Source organism: Canis lupus, chromosome 24 (assembly GCF_011100685.1).
Source record: "Canis lupus familiaris isolate Mischka breed German Shepherd chromosome 24, alternate assembly UU_Cfam_GSD_1.0, whole genome shotgun sequence".
Lineage (NCBI taxonomy): Eukaryota > Metazoa > Chordata > Mammalia > Carnivora > Canidae > Canis > Canis lupus.
The window spans coordinates 20,996,046-21,011,220 of record NC_049245.1 but is presented as its reverse complement, the minus strand read 5'-3'; the positions used below and the strand labels follow the sequence as shown (position 1 = coordinate 21,011,220).

General features: G+C 50.0%; 1 protein-coding gene across 3 annotated transcripts; it reads left to right on the top strand.

Moving 5' to 3' along the window:
• The first annotated feature begins 1,423 nt into the window (after positions 1 to 1,423).
• On the top strand, positions 1,424 to 14,133 carry NRSN2 (neurensin 2). 3 transcript variants are annotated; one of them, XM_038571898.1, is made up of 3 exons: positions 1,424 to 1,777; positions 10,143 to 10,337; positions 12,452 to 14,133. In XM_038571898.1, exons 2-3 carry the CDS (start codon positions 10,152 to 10,154, stop codon positions 12,875 to 12,877), a joined length of 612 nt encoding a protein of 203 aa, XP_038427826.1. In that variant the 5' UTR covers positions 1,424 to 1,777; positions 10,143 to 10,151; the 3' UTR covers positions 12,878 to 14,133. The 3 variants fall into 3 exon arrangements, with proteins under 3 accessions (XP_038427826.1, XP_038427829.1, XP_038427828.1); XM_038571901.1 differs by lacking the exon at positions 1,424 to 1,777 and adding an exon at positions 6,145 to 6,334; XM_038571900.1 differs by lacking the exon at positions 1,424 to 1,777 and adding an exon at positions 6,872 to 7,167.
• The last annotated feature ends 1,042 nt before the right edge of the window (positions 14,134 to 15,175 follow it).

The window sequence follows — 15,175 nt, the reverse complement described above, 5'->3', positions numbered from 1 at the left end:
GCTGGCCTTTGTGATCCACTTGTAACCAGTAGAATGTAGCAGAAAGATGCTGTAGGTTTCTACATGAAAATACCAAATAAGAAGTCCACGTCCTTAAGATCATCATGCAATGAAGAAGCCCAAAACATGGGAGGAGCTCTGTATCCGTGCTCCAGGTGATGCAGGCACCTCCCCTTGTATCTGCCCATGCCCTAAGCAAAGGAGAGTCCAGGTGATTCAAGCCCCCAATCATTCAAGCCACTCCCAGGTGAAACAGCCTGAGGGGTCTTTTGAGAACAAACATGACCAGGATGCCTTGTTGGCTCAGTGGGTTAAGGCTTTGACTCTTGGTTTCTTTTTCTTTTTCTTTTCTTTTTTTTTTTTTTTTTTTTTTTTTGACTCTTTGTTTCTATTCAGGTCATGATCTCAGGGTTGTGAGACTGTGCCCCATGTCCGGCTCTGCTCTTAGAGGGGAGTCTGCTTGGGATTCCCTCTTCCTCTCTCTCTGCCCTTCCCCTCACTTTCTCTCTAAAAATAAATAAATAAGGGGCATCTGGGTGGCTCAGTGGTTGAGCATCTGTGTCTGACTCAGGGCGTGATCCTGGGGTCCTGGGATCGAGTCTGCATCAGGCTCTTCGTAGGGAGCCTGCTTCTCCCTCTGCCTATGTCTCTGTCTCTCTCTGTGTCTCTCATTAATAAATAAATAAAACCTTTTAAAAATAAATAAGGGGATCCCTGAGTGTCTCAGCAGTTTAGCGCCTGCCTCCAGCCCAGGGCGTGATCCTGGAGTCTGGGATCAAGTCCCGCATCTGGCTCCCTGCATGGAGCCTGCTTCTCCCTCTGCCTGTGTCTCTGCCTTTCTCTCTCTCTGTGTCTCTCATGAATGAATAAATAAAATCTTTAAAAAAATAAATCTTAAAAAAAAAAAAAGAAATGTGACTAACTCTGAAACCTTTCAGTGGTTCCCCATTACCCTCAGGATGAATGCTAAGATTCTTGGCATTCGAGGCCTTTTACAGTTGCAGCTGTACCCTAAAACTCTGCCTCAGCCATGCCAGTTCACTCCCCATAACAATACCCTCCTAGGCCATTTGTCTTTGCTCTTGTTGAGAAATTACAGGGAATTTGGGCTAATCATCTTGCCTTTTGAGGTCTTACTTTCCCCATGTAGGCAGTTAGGTGGTTGGACCAGAAATATTTAAGACCATATCCAGTCTGGCATTCAGGGAGCCTATGAAAAGGAGGGAGAAAGCTGCTTGCAGCCAAACCTGCCTATCTAGCTTCTTTTAGGTTGCCTAGCAATGGATGCCAAACATCTCCCCATTCTAGGAGGTTTCTTAGCAACCCAATTTCTCACCCTCAGTTGTTTTCAGGGTTTTCTGTTAACTAAATGAATCTTAAGTTCTGTTCTTTCCCTTCCAAGAAAATCTGCCGCCAAGGAACTCTTTGGAGACCTGGATCTCATTGGCCAGAACTAATCACATGTTTTTTTCTGACTTCAAGGGAACTAGGAAATGTATGTGATGCACATGGAAATTTGGTGAGCAGTCTATGTCTCTACCACAGGATTGAAATAAAGCTTCCTTGACAAGCTGACATACGAGCAGAGATCTGAGTAAAGCCAGAAGCTAGCCATGCAGATATCTGGAGAAGGGTCAGTAAAAGCAGAGAAACAAGTACAAAGGCTCTGACACCTTAAGATGGGAGTTCGCCTGATGCACTTAGTTCATTCAAGGATTCCGGTGTGGCCGGGGTGGTGAGTGGTAAGTGAGGAGATGGAAGAAGAGGAGATCACTAGGTAAGTAAGGTTGTGGGGGAGGGGCAATCGCGGGTCCTAGTAAGACTAGTTTGGGGTAGTCATTGCTGTGTAACAAATCATCTTTCAACTTACTAGCTTAACACTGTTTTATTATCTCCTGAGATACTGTGGGTTTATAGGATTTAGTGGGATAGTTATTCTGCTCATGTGACATCATCCGAGGGCCCAAGTGGGCTGACATGTCTGAGATGACTCACTCACACCATGCTGTCCAATACAGTGTTTTGTGCTAGCTGTGGGCTGGAGGTTTGTCCGGGGCTGTCAAACCCCAGCTGGGGCTGGAGCACCTGCATGTGGCTCTCTGTGTCGCTTGGGCTTCTTTAAAGGCACGGGGACTGGGCTCCAAGAGGGAGCTTTCCAGAAGGGAGTGTTCCAAGAGGCAGGGAAGAAGAAACTGGTCTTCTTGAGAGCTAAGTCCAGAACAAGCACAGCGTTGTTTTTGCCACCTTTGGTTGGTTGAAGCAACCGCCGTGCCAGCTCAGATTGAGGAGAAATAAACTCCACCTCTTGAAGGGCAGAGTGACGAAGAGTTTGTGGCCATATTTAATCTACCACAGTTTTCTCCTTTTATCCTGAGTAAGATGACATGTCATTAGAGGGTTTTGAGCAGGCAGTGAGACTCCCCTGTGAGAATCTGAGGCATGCATTAAAGCTCACTGTGGCACAATGTAGAGAAGAGACCACTAGGGGGCAGGGCAAAAGCCCTAGATGAAAGAGAATGGATCTAAGACGACGGTTATGTTCCAAGTGGGGCCCTGGCTGACCCACTGACACCTGACTGTCCAATATGATGGCACTAGCCATATGTGGCTATTGAAACTTAAAGTAATTAAGGTTAGGAAGTGCCTAGCTGGCTCAGAGGGTAGACCATGTGACTCTTGATGTTAGGCGGTGAGTTCAAGCCCCACTTTGGGTATAGATAGAGCCTACTTAAAAATAAATAAGTAAATAAAGTAATTAGGTCAAATGAAATTTAGAATTCAGTTCATCAGTCTTACTAGCCACACTTCAAATGCTTAATAGCCAAATATGGCCAGTGGTTCCTGTTTAGGCAGCACACACAGATCTAGACCATTCCCATTGTTGGAGAAATTTCTATTGGATAGCACTGGCTTAGTAAACCTTCTCATCTCTTACAGGGTTCTACATCTAAAATCTTTAACTACAGAGTCCCACTCTCTGACCTCAGGCTCCCTTCCTTCCCATCTACCTATTTTTGGACTTCATTGAGTTCCTCTGTCTGGAATTCCTGCATCTTCTACAGATCCATCTGCTCTCCTCCTGAGCTGCATTGGCATCCTTCCTTACTGAGCCAGGATCCATCCTGAGGTTCATTATCAGGTCTATTTTCTCCTCTGCTCTCTGCATCCACATTCACCCCCTCTTTCTGCCCCACCTGTCCAGGAGCTGGGGTTCCAGTGGCTTCCTTCATTCCCATTTCTCCTGACACTGCCAAAGAAAGTCACAACCATACATGCTATTGTCTCTACAGATCCTGGCCTCAAAGCCATCGGAGCAAATTCAGATTCTGCCACATTGTGTCTGAATGACAGGTTGGTGACCTCAGGCAAGTGACCTCATAAGGTCATTGAGAAGATAAATTATGCTGGCACACAGGAAATGCTCAGTATGTGACATCTGTCACCACCACCGCCACTATCATTATTGATTATTCCAAATCTTTACTACCCTTTGAAAAGATTGTAGTAAACTATACATAACTTAAAATTTATCATTAGCACATTCACAATGTTGTGCATCCAGCACCATTATCTAGTTCTAGATTATTTCTATCACTCTAAAAGGAAAACCATGAAGCAATAACTCACCTTTCCTTCCTTCTCCCAGCCCCTAGGAACCACTAACCTGTTTTCTGTCTGTGGATTTTCTGACTCTGGCTATTTCATATATGTGAAAACATACAATATGTGGCCTTTTATGTCTGATCCACCACCCTTTTTAAGCCTCCTTTTGAACTAAAACCTTCCTCTTTCTTTCTTTCTTTTTTTTTTTTTAATAATTTACATTCTAAGTCAGTGCTACACCCGACATAGGGCTTAAACTCACAAACCCAAGATGAGGACTTGCATGCTCCACTGACTGAGCCAGCCAGGCACCCTTAAAACCTTCCTCTTTCTTAATAGGTGATGCTTCTTATTTTTCTCCAGAGCATTCAATTTATCAGATGTCTTGTCACTCAATTCCCTACCCTCCTCACCTATAAACTAATGTAACAATAATAGTAGTAGTGACAACAATCATTTGTTGGGGTCTTACTCTGTGCCAGGTGCTTCAGTAGGGGTTTTATATGCATATCTCATTTCACTCTTATAACCTTCCTAAGAAGCAACCACTAATATATCTATTTTATGGTCAGGGAAACGGAGGCTTAGAGCAGTTAAATCATGTAAGCAGTGAGTGGCAGAACCAAGATTCAAACATGGATCTGTTACATGCAGAGTTCAACTCATAACCACCACATTGTATCTCTTCTTGGTGGCCACCCTCCTTCTTCCCCCAGCTCTCAGAGGACACTGGATCTTTCCTGTGCTGGCCCAAAGCCCATCCTTCCTGTACACCTGACCTCATCCCTTCCCATTGCCTCTAGAACCTCATCCATCCCCTCTCCCATATCATCAGAGCTGAAACTGATTCAAACCATTGTGGACTGGAATCATCTGGTTGCTTCTTCACTCATCTGATGCCTAAAGTGGGATGACTCAAAGGCCAGTCTCAGCTGGGACTGGTAACTTCATGTAGAACTCTCCATGTGGTTTCTGCTTCTTCACAGCACAGTGGCCTCAAGGTAGATAGACTTCCTGCATGGCTCCTCGGGTCACCAAGAGCCAGAGTTCTAGGGGAGGTGCATGTCCTCTTATGTCCTAGCCTTAGATGTCAGAGCATCACTTGCCCCATGCAGCCATCAGCTCATGCAAGATACAAAGAGAGGGTATGTAGATTCCCCCCTCTCCTTTGGAGAAGTGCTAAAGAATTTGTGGCCATTTTTAAAACTAGCACAGGTTGTTCCCAATCTTTTCTTATTCCTGTAGTTCATTTTACCCCCTACCATCTCTTGGAGCCATTCATTTCTCTGCAAGGTCCACTAGGCTGACATAATTATCTCTGATGTGGAGATTCCTCACTGGTCTCTCTGCTGCCACTCTGGAGCATTCTATCCTGCATCCAGAGGGATCTTTTCAGTGTGCAGTTCAGATCACATCCCTTCTTCAAATGCTTCCATGGTTCCCCATGACTCTTGGGTTGAACTGCAAACTCTTTTCCTTGGCTTGTTAGGCCCTGAAGGGTGTCGTGTATGCCTGCTTATCCAGCTTCATGTCCTGTCACCACTTGAGGCCTTTAGTTCTGGGCACCAGGACTTCCTCTTTCTGTCTCTGTCTGTCTCACACACAGTTAAATGAGTGATTAATACATGGAAAGCACTTAGACAAGCCCTTTGCACATAATGAACATCATATATTTCTTATTATTATGAGTCTATGTTCAGTAAATATTTATTGAGTGGCCTACTCAATGCCAAGCATGACATGACGCGTCGGGACACAACAGTGAATGGAAAAAGATATGGCCTCATCTTGCAGTTTATTGGTCTCTGTATCTCCAGCCCCAGTACATGGAGAGGCAGAATGGATGTTCAAGGCATGAAGGTATGTTTGTGCAATGCTGTTTGATGAAGTTCAGAGCAGTGCAGTGACTTTCCCAAGACCACACAGCAAGTGTGGGACAAAACCAAGGCTGTGGGCACAGGACAAGAAATGAAGTAGACACAATTATCTGGCAAGGGTTGGCTCTCTGCACACGCTGCCCAGGGCAGACCTGAGGGTAGGTTAGAGACCAAGGGAGGCTATCTCGTTTGTTCCTTCCAGAGAGGAAAGGAAACTACTCTCCCAACCCCTCCTCCCTAACCTCAACTCCCTTCTCAAGATAAGAGGGGTTGACCCTTAGCCAGGTCAGGGGGTCAAAGAGGGAAAGAGAATGGAGAGAGGATAGGGGACTGAGTAAGAAGTAGGGGGCTCCCGAGGGAGAGGGGGCTCAGCCATGGGTCAGAGACCAGAATCTGTGGAGCAGATGGCGGCTCAGCAAGATGAGCGTTTGTGTACTGGGTTAGGGACTCCGTGGAGGGAATGGAAACCCATAGAGGGGGCCGAGGATGCAATGAGGAAGTGACGGCTCAGTGACGGCGAGGGTCTTGGGTCAGAGGGGTGAGAGATGGAGGGAGCGATGGAATGTCGGATGAGGAGTTTGAGGGACCGAAGGAGGGGGTGCGTTCCGGGGAGGCCGTGGGGTTTCCGCGAGCGGTCTGGGGCCTCAGAGTGAGAAGGAAACTCTGGAAGGAGACAGGGGCTATCCATCCTGCAGGGGTCCGCAATCTGCAGAGCCAGCCCTTGGGGCGGGCGGGTGCCCCCCTCTTACCCCCGTATCACCCCCGCCCCCGGGCTGCGGCGCAGGCGCCGACAAAAGCAGCTTCTGCTCGGCTCTCGCTCTGGCTCCCGCTCGGCGGAGACAGCAGGCGGAGAGGTGAGCTCGGCCCTGACCCCCACCCCGCCTTCTCCCGGGTTCCGGGGAGCCCCACCTCAGCCCGCATCCCCAGCCCGGCCGCGTCCAGCCTCGGACGGGGCGGCGGCGCCCGAGCCTTGGTGTGCCCTGGGCTTTGGGAGGTGAGGTCCCAGAGAAGTGGCAGGGGGCAGAGATCTCACCAGCCCCATCTCCCGGAGACACCTCAGTGCCGAGTGGATGCGCAGAGGCTTCAGAGGACGAGACGCTACCCACCTCTTTGCTAAAAACCTATTCCCACCCTCCGTGCCTCAGTTTCCTCCTGGGGGAAAGGCGGCTGTTGATCTGGACCAGGGGACTGGTGGGCCGGTCAGAAACAGTGGTGCGGTGTAGAGCGGGAGGAACTGGCCCCCCAGCAGGGCGCCCCTTCACGGAGCCAGGGCAGCCCGGGCCACTGGAGTGGGAGGGCCTGGGGGTCTGGGAAGGAGAACTGAGGCGGCGCAGGCAACAGATTCCATCCGTCTTCAGGCCCTCGCGCCTGTCACCTTCGCCTACTCCTCCCTCCCCTCGCCGCCGCCGCAGTCTCCCCCCTCGGACCCTGCGGCCCCCTCCTCTTCCCGCTCCTTTCACACCGAGCTCCTCCCTCCTCCTGCCCAAGGACACCTCCCCAGCGGTTTCTATGGCAACCGGCGTCCCGGGTACCCGCAGCGGGGTCCGGAGCCTCCTCTGTCCCCCTCCCCCTGATCGCCGGACCCGCTCCCCGCAACCTTAACTCGGGAGGAGGAGGGGCCAGGCCGAGGGGGAGGCGGCGTCAAGGTCACCTTCCTTCTCCAGTCCCAGCGAGATCCAGTGACGAGGTATAGTTAGGGGAAGAGGGACCGTGAGCTGCAGGGGCAGGAGCTGGCCCAGACCAACAATTCCTGAGCCTCTCTTCCCTGCTCCCTCTCCCCTCCTAGGGTGTTTAACGAATAGTCGCTGCTCTAACGCCGACGGCCCCCGCCCGCACTCACCCTGCGGACCCCCGGGAGCCTCGCGGGCGCCGGGCCGGGGCGGGTCCCGCACTGGCCACACCCCTCGGGGCCCCGCCCACCGGCCTCCGGGGCGATCCCCGCTCCCTCCCGGGACCGCGCGTCGGCTTCTTCTCTTTCGTTTTTGGTCTCTGCCTTTTCCCATTCACTGTCCAAAAATATGTAGTTTTTGTCTTTTCCTTTTATTTTCTTTTTCCCCCGAGTTGTGGGTGAGGGTTGTGAAGAGCCGCGATTTATTTATAGACAGGCTTTTAAGAAAAGCACTTCTGGCGCTTGTGTGGATCCGTGGGGGCTCCAAGGGTCGCCCCAGCACGCTTTGGCTGTGTGTGTGTGTGTGTGTGTGTGTGTGTGTGTGTGTGTATCTGTGGAGTGTCTTTGTGTGTGGTGTGTCTGTGTGTCTGTTTCTCTGTGCTACGTGTGTCTATGAATATGTCTCTCTGTGGTATATGTGTGCCTGAGTATTTCTCTGTTAGGTTTGTGTATCCGTGTTGGTGTGTGTCTCTGGTGTGTATGTGCATCAGTCCATGGTATGTCTCTGATTTGTGTATGTATATGCCTGTCTGTGCTGTGTATGTGGGTGCTGGTGAGTGTCTCCATGCAGGAAATTGAAGGCCACATCTGATTGGAAATTAGAGGGGGGTCTAGAAATTTGTCTTATCCTTCGGTGTAAGTGCATTGCTTTATTTTTATTTTTTAGAGATTTTATGTATTTAGTGAGACAGAGCCTGTGAGCAGGGGTTGGGGTAGAGGGAGAGGGAAAGACAGAATCTCAAAATGCACCCCCTGAGTACTTGGGGGCTTAATCTTACAACCCCTGAGATCATGACCTGAGCTGAAATGAAGAGTTAGAAACTCAACCAACTGAGTCACCCAGGCACCACGCTCACTGCTTTATTTTGTTTGAAACTGTTCAGGGGTGCTGACACAGGAGCCCAGTCCTTCACCAGTGCAAACACACACACCCTTCCCATACCCACCCTTCCCCTCATCCCCTACTTTGGTTGTAGTCCTATCTGCCTATGGATACACAAGTATCCATTACCAAGTTTTCAGCGTCTCTGTGAAAAGAGAGATTTTTTTTTTAAAGATTTATTCATTCATTCATGAGAGACACACAGAGAGAGGCAGAGACATAGGCAGAGGGAGAAGCAGGCTCCATGCAGGGAAGCCCAATGCCTGACCCAATCCTGGGACCCCGGGACCACGCCCTGAGCCAAAGGCAGATGCTCAAGGGCTGAGCCACTCAGGCATCCCGAAAAGAGAGATTCTTAAGATTAGTGGTTGCCAGAGGCAGGGCAAAATGTGTGAAGGGGGCCAAAGGTACAAACTCCAGTAATAAAATAAATAAGTTACAAGGATATAATGTATAGCATGGTGACTATGGTTAATAATACTGTATTGCATATTTTAAAGTTGCTAAAAGAATAGATCTTAAAAGTTCTCTCATAGGGAAAGAAATATATTGGTAACTAGGTACAGCAACAGATGTTAACTAGGTTTCTTATGGTGATCATCACAAATACCAAATCAGGGATCCCTGGGTGGCGCAGCGGTTTGGTGCCTGCCTTTGGCCCAGGGTGCGATCCTGGAGACCCGGGATCAAATCCCACATCAGGCTCCCGGTGCATGGAGCCTGCTTCTCCCTCTGCCTGTGTCTCTGCCTCCCTCCCCCTCTCTCTCTGTGTGACTATCATAAATAAATAAAAATTTAAAAAAATGTTTAAAACAAAAAACAAATACCAAATCATTATGTTGTACACCTGAAACTAATATGCTTTTTGTCAAGTATACCTCAATAAACAATGTATTCTTAAAAAAGGAGGGGTTCTTAGATAGGTTTCCCTAGAAAGCTAAAAACCCTTGAACCTAAGAGGGCTCCTGACTTTCACCTCCTCTGGAGTCAAGATGACCTGGGGTTTGGAGGTTGTGGCCTTGTGAGGGGGCAGCCCTGGGGAGGGATTTTTTAGAACCTTGCACCTGGGGAAGTTGTCCTGATTGGGCAAGTGTCAGCCATGATGACAGTTATCCCCAAGAATACCAAAAGAGGGGAAGATTTTGAGAGGAGATGGGGGATGAGAACCTCTTACTCCAGATATGGGACCCAAAAAGTTTAGGATAAAAGTAATAATGAAGAGAGGGACCTGGGTGGCTCAGTTGGTTAAGCATCTGCCTTCAGCTCAGGTCATGGTCCTGGAGTCCTGGGATTGAGTCCCACATCGGGCTCCCTGCTCAGCAGAGAGCCTGCTTCTCCCTCTCCCTCTGCCTGTTCCCTCTGCTTGTGCTCCCCTCCCCCTCTCTCTGTCAAATAAATAAAATCTTTAAAAATAATAATATTAAGAAATTATAGTAATAGTAATGACAACTGGTACTATTTCTTGGCCTCACATATGGTAACTGTGTGAAGCAGGTGTGATTATTAGCTGCTTTACAGATGAGGAAACCAATTTTTGGAAAGGGGAAGGCACTCGCCTAAGGCCACACAGCCAGGAAGTTGTGGATCTGGGATTTCATCCTGACAGTCAGACCCCAAAACTCACAGTCCTAGCCACTGGGTGGCCTCCAGACTAAACAAGCTTATTTATTGGCATCTACAAATGTCAAGCACTGGCCTTAAGAGATCCTATGCACTGACTCATTCACAGTGTATGTGTAGAAAGACAAATCAGTATCTAGAAGACCAGGCTGTATTATGAGTGTGGGTTACCTAAAATGGGAGGAAAAGTAGATGACACACAAAGATTCAGGGGCCTGGGAGGGTCTCACGGATCGCTCCCGCTGTCCACTGCAACTTACTTCCCCCACAGAGATCCACGATGCCAGACTGTGACCGTTCCTGCAGCTGTAGCCGCGGCCCCAATGTGGAAGATGGCAAATGGTATGGGGTCCGCTCCTACCTGCATCTCTTCTATGAAGACTGTGCAGGTACAGCCCTCAGCGATGACCCTGAGGGGCCTCCTATTCTGTGTCCCCGCCGACCCTGGCCCTCACTGTGCTGGAAGGTAAGGCCAGAGGAAGAACAACTTTTGTGATTTCCTGTGGCTGCAGGGAGGAGATGGGATCAGTGGATAGAAAGAAATGGGAAGGTCGGGGATCCCTGAGTGGCGCAGCGGTTTGGTGCCTGCCTTTGGCCCAGTGCGCCATCCTGGAGACCCGGGATCGAATCCCATGTCGGGCTCCCGGTGCATGGAGCCTGCTTCTCCCTCTGCCTATGTCTCTGCCTCTCTCTCTCTCTCTCTCTCTCTCTCTCTGTGACTATCATAAATAAATAAAAATTAAAAAAAAAAAGAAATGGGAAGGTATAGCAGGTAGGAGTCTTGCACATGCAAGCAACCACAACAGCAACAAAAACCCAGTTAGGGGGCACCTGGCTGACTCAGCTGGTAGAGCATGTGACTCTGGATCTCAAGGTCGTGAGTTCAAGCCCCACATTGGGCATGGAGCCTACTTAAAAAAAACTGGCAAATGGCTACTGTTAAGTCATTCAAACCCTTACAAATTTGGGGCACCTGGCTGGCTCAGTTGGTAGAACGTACAACTCTTGATCTCAGAATTACAGGTTTGAGCCCTACACCGGGTACAGAGATTACCTAAAAATAAAATATTTTTTTAAAAAATTCAAGCGGGTTAAACAATAAAGGGAAAATGTAGGTCATTTTATTGAAAAGACCAGAGGTTGAGCAACTTCAGACAAAGGTCAATCCAGCGGTTCAAGATTTCTCTTAGTCTTCAGCCCCCCACCCCACCATGGTGCCCCTACTCTGTGACTCATTTAACTTCAGGATCTACCCACATGTTCCCCAGGTAGTTGCTACCATGCTGATCTTCAGTGTTTCACTCCATACCATCTACAGGAAATCAGAATTTCCTCCAGTATTTCCTTCAGAAAAGAAGCAATGCTTTCCATTTCCAGTCCTGCCGAGCATTGCATTGGCTCTGATTGGATCACATGCCTTTCTCTGAACTAATTACGGTGGCCAGGGGGCTAGTAAACACTGACTGGCAGGAAGTGGGCTTCATCTCAGTTAAATCTTACTGTGGCTTCACAATGATATATTGAGGTTCCGTTGCCAGGGCAGTCGAAGACATTAGAGAAACAGTGTCTATAACTGCCAGGGAGAGTGGTCAGTGAGGGCTCACAGTGTAGGGAAAGGTGACAGTAAGCTGAATCCCTACAATGGGCACAGCTCTTTGCAAATACTGTAAGGGGACCGAGGCAGAGGGTCCTTCCTCTCTGCTTTCAAAGGGCTTCATTCTAGAGGGGAGGCAAAGTGCCAAGATACGTAGAGTGAATGCACAACCTCAGGACAAATGATCAGAGAGGAAACGCTCTCGGTACCTGGGGTGATCAGGGAAGATTCTCCGGAGAGGGTGAGTATGTATTTTTAAATTTTGAGTATCTTCTAATTGCCAGGCACTGTGCTAGGCTCTTGAGGACAGAGAATTTAAGATGTGGTTGGTCCCTGTCCTCTAGGAGCTTCTCGCTGTAGTTCATTTAGTCATTCTGCAAACATTCACTCAGCTGTGGCTCTGTGCCAGTGCCATGGGGATCCAGACTGTGTCTGTTCTCATGGCTCTCCAGGCTCTCATTCCAGCAGGGCAGGCCGACCTCACTCCCGTAGTAATGAGAGTACATGTTCAAGTGTGCACCAGGGGGAGTGCACTGAAGAACAAATGTATGCAGGTTTGTACAAATGCAAAGCAGGGGACCCTGACCCAGTCCCAGGGGCATCCTGAGAGGCTTCCCTGAGGAGATGAGGTTTGAGATGAGGTCTGAAGGATGTGTGGGAGTTATCTTGACTGAGAAATAAGTAGATGGGACAGAGAGATGAGACGGGACCCAAATAACAATGGAGGAAAACTCAAGGTAGACAGAAAAACCCACTAAGTGGGAGCTAGAAAGGACATTCATTGACCAAGGGGCCTCAAGATTCCAAATAGAACCTGACAGCTGTGCCCTTCATCAGTTAGATCTTAGAAGATGTGTTCTGTGAATCCCCTGTGATTCCTATCTCTTAAAGTTAGACCAAGGTGTTACCTTTAAGTCCAGTTGGGATCACCTGGGGGGCCCCCCGGCCGGCCCTGGCTACCTCCAAATCTGTCTGCCTGTCTCCAGATCAGTCTGTCTTCGGGGACCCTGCTTCTGCTGCTGGGTGTGGCAGCCCTGACCACCGGCTATGCAGTACCCCCCAAGCTGGAGGGCATCGGAGAGGGGGAGTTCCTGGTGTTGGATCAGCGGGCAGCCGATTACAACCAGGCTCTGGGCACCTGCCGCTTGGCAGGCACAGCACTCTGTGTGGCGGCTGGGATCCTGCTGGCCATTTGCCTCTTCTGGGCCGTGACTGGCTGGCTGAGCCAGGACATGAAGGCAGAACCCTTGGACCCCGACGCTGATGGCCACGTGGAGATCTTCGGGGATGAGCCAGAACAGCAGCTGTCGCCCATCTTCCGAGACGCCAATGGCCAGTGTTGGTTCTCACCACCTGCCAGCCCCTTTGGGCAATCGTCTGTGCAGACCATCCAGCCCAAGCGGGACTCTTGAGCTGCCCACAAGGCCAGAGGAGGAGCCAGACCTGGGTCTGGACCATTCCTCTGTCCCACCACACCCTGCCCTCCAATTGTGTCACTAACTTCTCACTTTCAGTGGGGCCCCTTCCACTTATGCCCCCAGAACCCTAGGTCAAGAGAGTCTGGAGCTCAAATCCCAGTGCCCCTTCCCAAGGATTGGGCCCCAACTCATCCAAAATGCCAACTTTTCCCAAGTCCTCCCAAAACTTCCCACCTAACCCTCCTTCCCAAGACCCTTCAGGAGCAGAAAACATCCTCCTTGATCTATCCCCATCTATCCCCATCCACTCTGTGTGACCCCGGGCAAGCCACTTATCCTTTCAGACCATCAGTTCCTGTCTCCGTACCATGAGGGGTTTGGATTAGGTTCTAGAGTTCCATGACTTTCCTCTTCTCCCCAGCTATGAGCATTACTCTCCATAGACAAAGTTGGGGGGAGGGGTAGTGGAGTCTTTCTCATCCCCTGACCCCTTCCTATGTCAGCTGCTCCAGGATGCCCGAGGATGGGTCAGAAACATTCACTTGGACTTCACCTCCAGGATGGTGCAAATAGTCACCTCCCACAGAAGGTTTTCTATGTGTGCTTTGGCATCAGAGCCCCTCCGTCCCACCCATCATGGGCTATGATTAGCCTCAGTTTACAGATGAGGTGGCTGAGGGAGGCTGGCCGTCTGCAGGAATTTGGACCCACATCTTCCGTCCCCTCTTGGGCCAACTCTTGTTCTACAGCTGGAACAGGGGGCCTGCTGGACACTTTCCTGGCTTCCAGGGAACCTCCAGGAGTGGAAGATGGTTGATCCAGAGAGCCTGGTTGGAGGCCTGATGGTCCTACATGGCTCAGAAGATACTTTGAACATGCATTTAAATGGTCTCTAAGAGCCAGGGGTAGGAGAGCTGGGATGTCTTTGTCCCTCGATATTCATTCCCCTAGAAACCATCATCCACAAGTCCTGAACTTACCCTGTAACAAATGTGTCCTACTGGGGGTACCAGCACCTCCATCCAGCAGGCTCTGCAGCCAGACACATCATCTCCATTCATCCCACGAGGGGGAGCTCCAAGATAGCTGGAGAGAGGCGCCGCTGCACCCGGCCCAGGTCCCACCTCCGGCCTGGAGGGGTCTCCGTTCCCCTACCAGGCAGGCACTACTGCCCCTGTGCCCCATGCCCCTTCCCCATCCTGCACACCTTCAGTCTTACCTTCCCTTTCAATAAACAGCTGGGATGGATACTGACTTTGCTTCTTTTCTCCCTACGTGCCACGAGTAGAGAGGAAAAAGACTATTGGGAGCTCCCACCGTGTGCTGGGTACTTAAATCCACTATTTCTCATTAGCTCCTCATGATCACTCTTTGAGAAAGGGGACTATTATCTTCATTTTACAGATGAGTTAACTAGTGGTCAGAGAAATGACCCAAGGATGGATTTATTATTTTTTTAAAAGATTTTATTTATTTATCTGAGAGAGAGAGAGAGAGCACACAAGCAGGGGAAGCCGCAGAGGGAGAGGCAGAAGCAGGCTCACCACCCAGCAGGGAGCCTGATCTGGGGGCTCAATGTGGGGGCTCCATGCTGTGGGGCTGATGCTGTGGGGCTGATGCAGGACGCCATCCCAGAATCCTAGGATCATGACCTGAGCAGAAGGCAGACCCTAAATCGACTGACCCACCCAGGTGCCCCTCAAGGATGGATTTAAACACTAACTTATTGGAAAGGAAATTTCTCCACCATCTTGACAACCTACTGTCCCATCCCCAGGGGGATGTGAAGCCTGGAGTTCTGGAAGAGGGAGTCAGAGCCAAAGCTGGGATTTCTTCCAGAGCAACAAGAACACCTAACCCCCATGAGCACTTACCAGAGGCCAGGCCCTCTTCTCAGTGCCTTACAGACACAAATTCATTCATTTACCCTCCTAACAACTTATGAGGTGAGGACTATCATTCCCAAACCTGGCTCCCAGATGGCAGGTTTGTATTTCCAGCCGTGTTCACCTGCATGTTGAATCCCAGCTCAACTATCCCAAAATGCTCCCGTCAACCCTCCCCTCCCGCCCCACCCCTGCTATGTCACTCACCCCTGAGAAGGTGGTAGCTCCAACTCCCTGCTGGCTCTCTAAGCCAAACCCTCAGAGCCATCCTTAGCTCCTGTCTTTCCTCACCTTCCGAATCCAACCCAGCGCCTAGCCAACCTTGCAAATGCGGCCTGACCTGGCCACTTCTCTCCATCATCACAGCTTCTTCTTGGCCTGAGCCACCATCGCCTCTCACTGAGAT

Bases quoted from the DNA above. Each gene is read 5' to 3' on its own strand.
- NRSN2 (XM_038571898.1), top strand. From the start codon at position 10,152: ATGCCAGACTGTGACCGTTCCTGCAGCTGTAGCCGCGGCCCCAATGTG. The intron at 10,338-12,451 runs GTAAGGCCAGAG...GCCTGTCTCCAG, and splicing joins GGCCCTCACTGTGCTGGAAG to ATCAGTCTGTCTTCGGGGAC.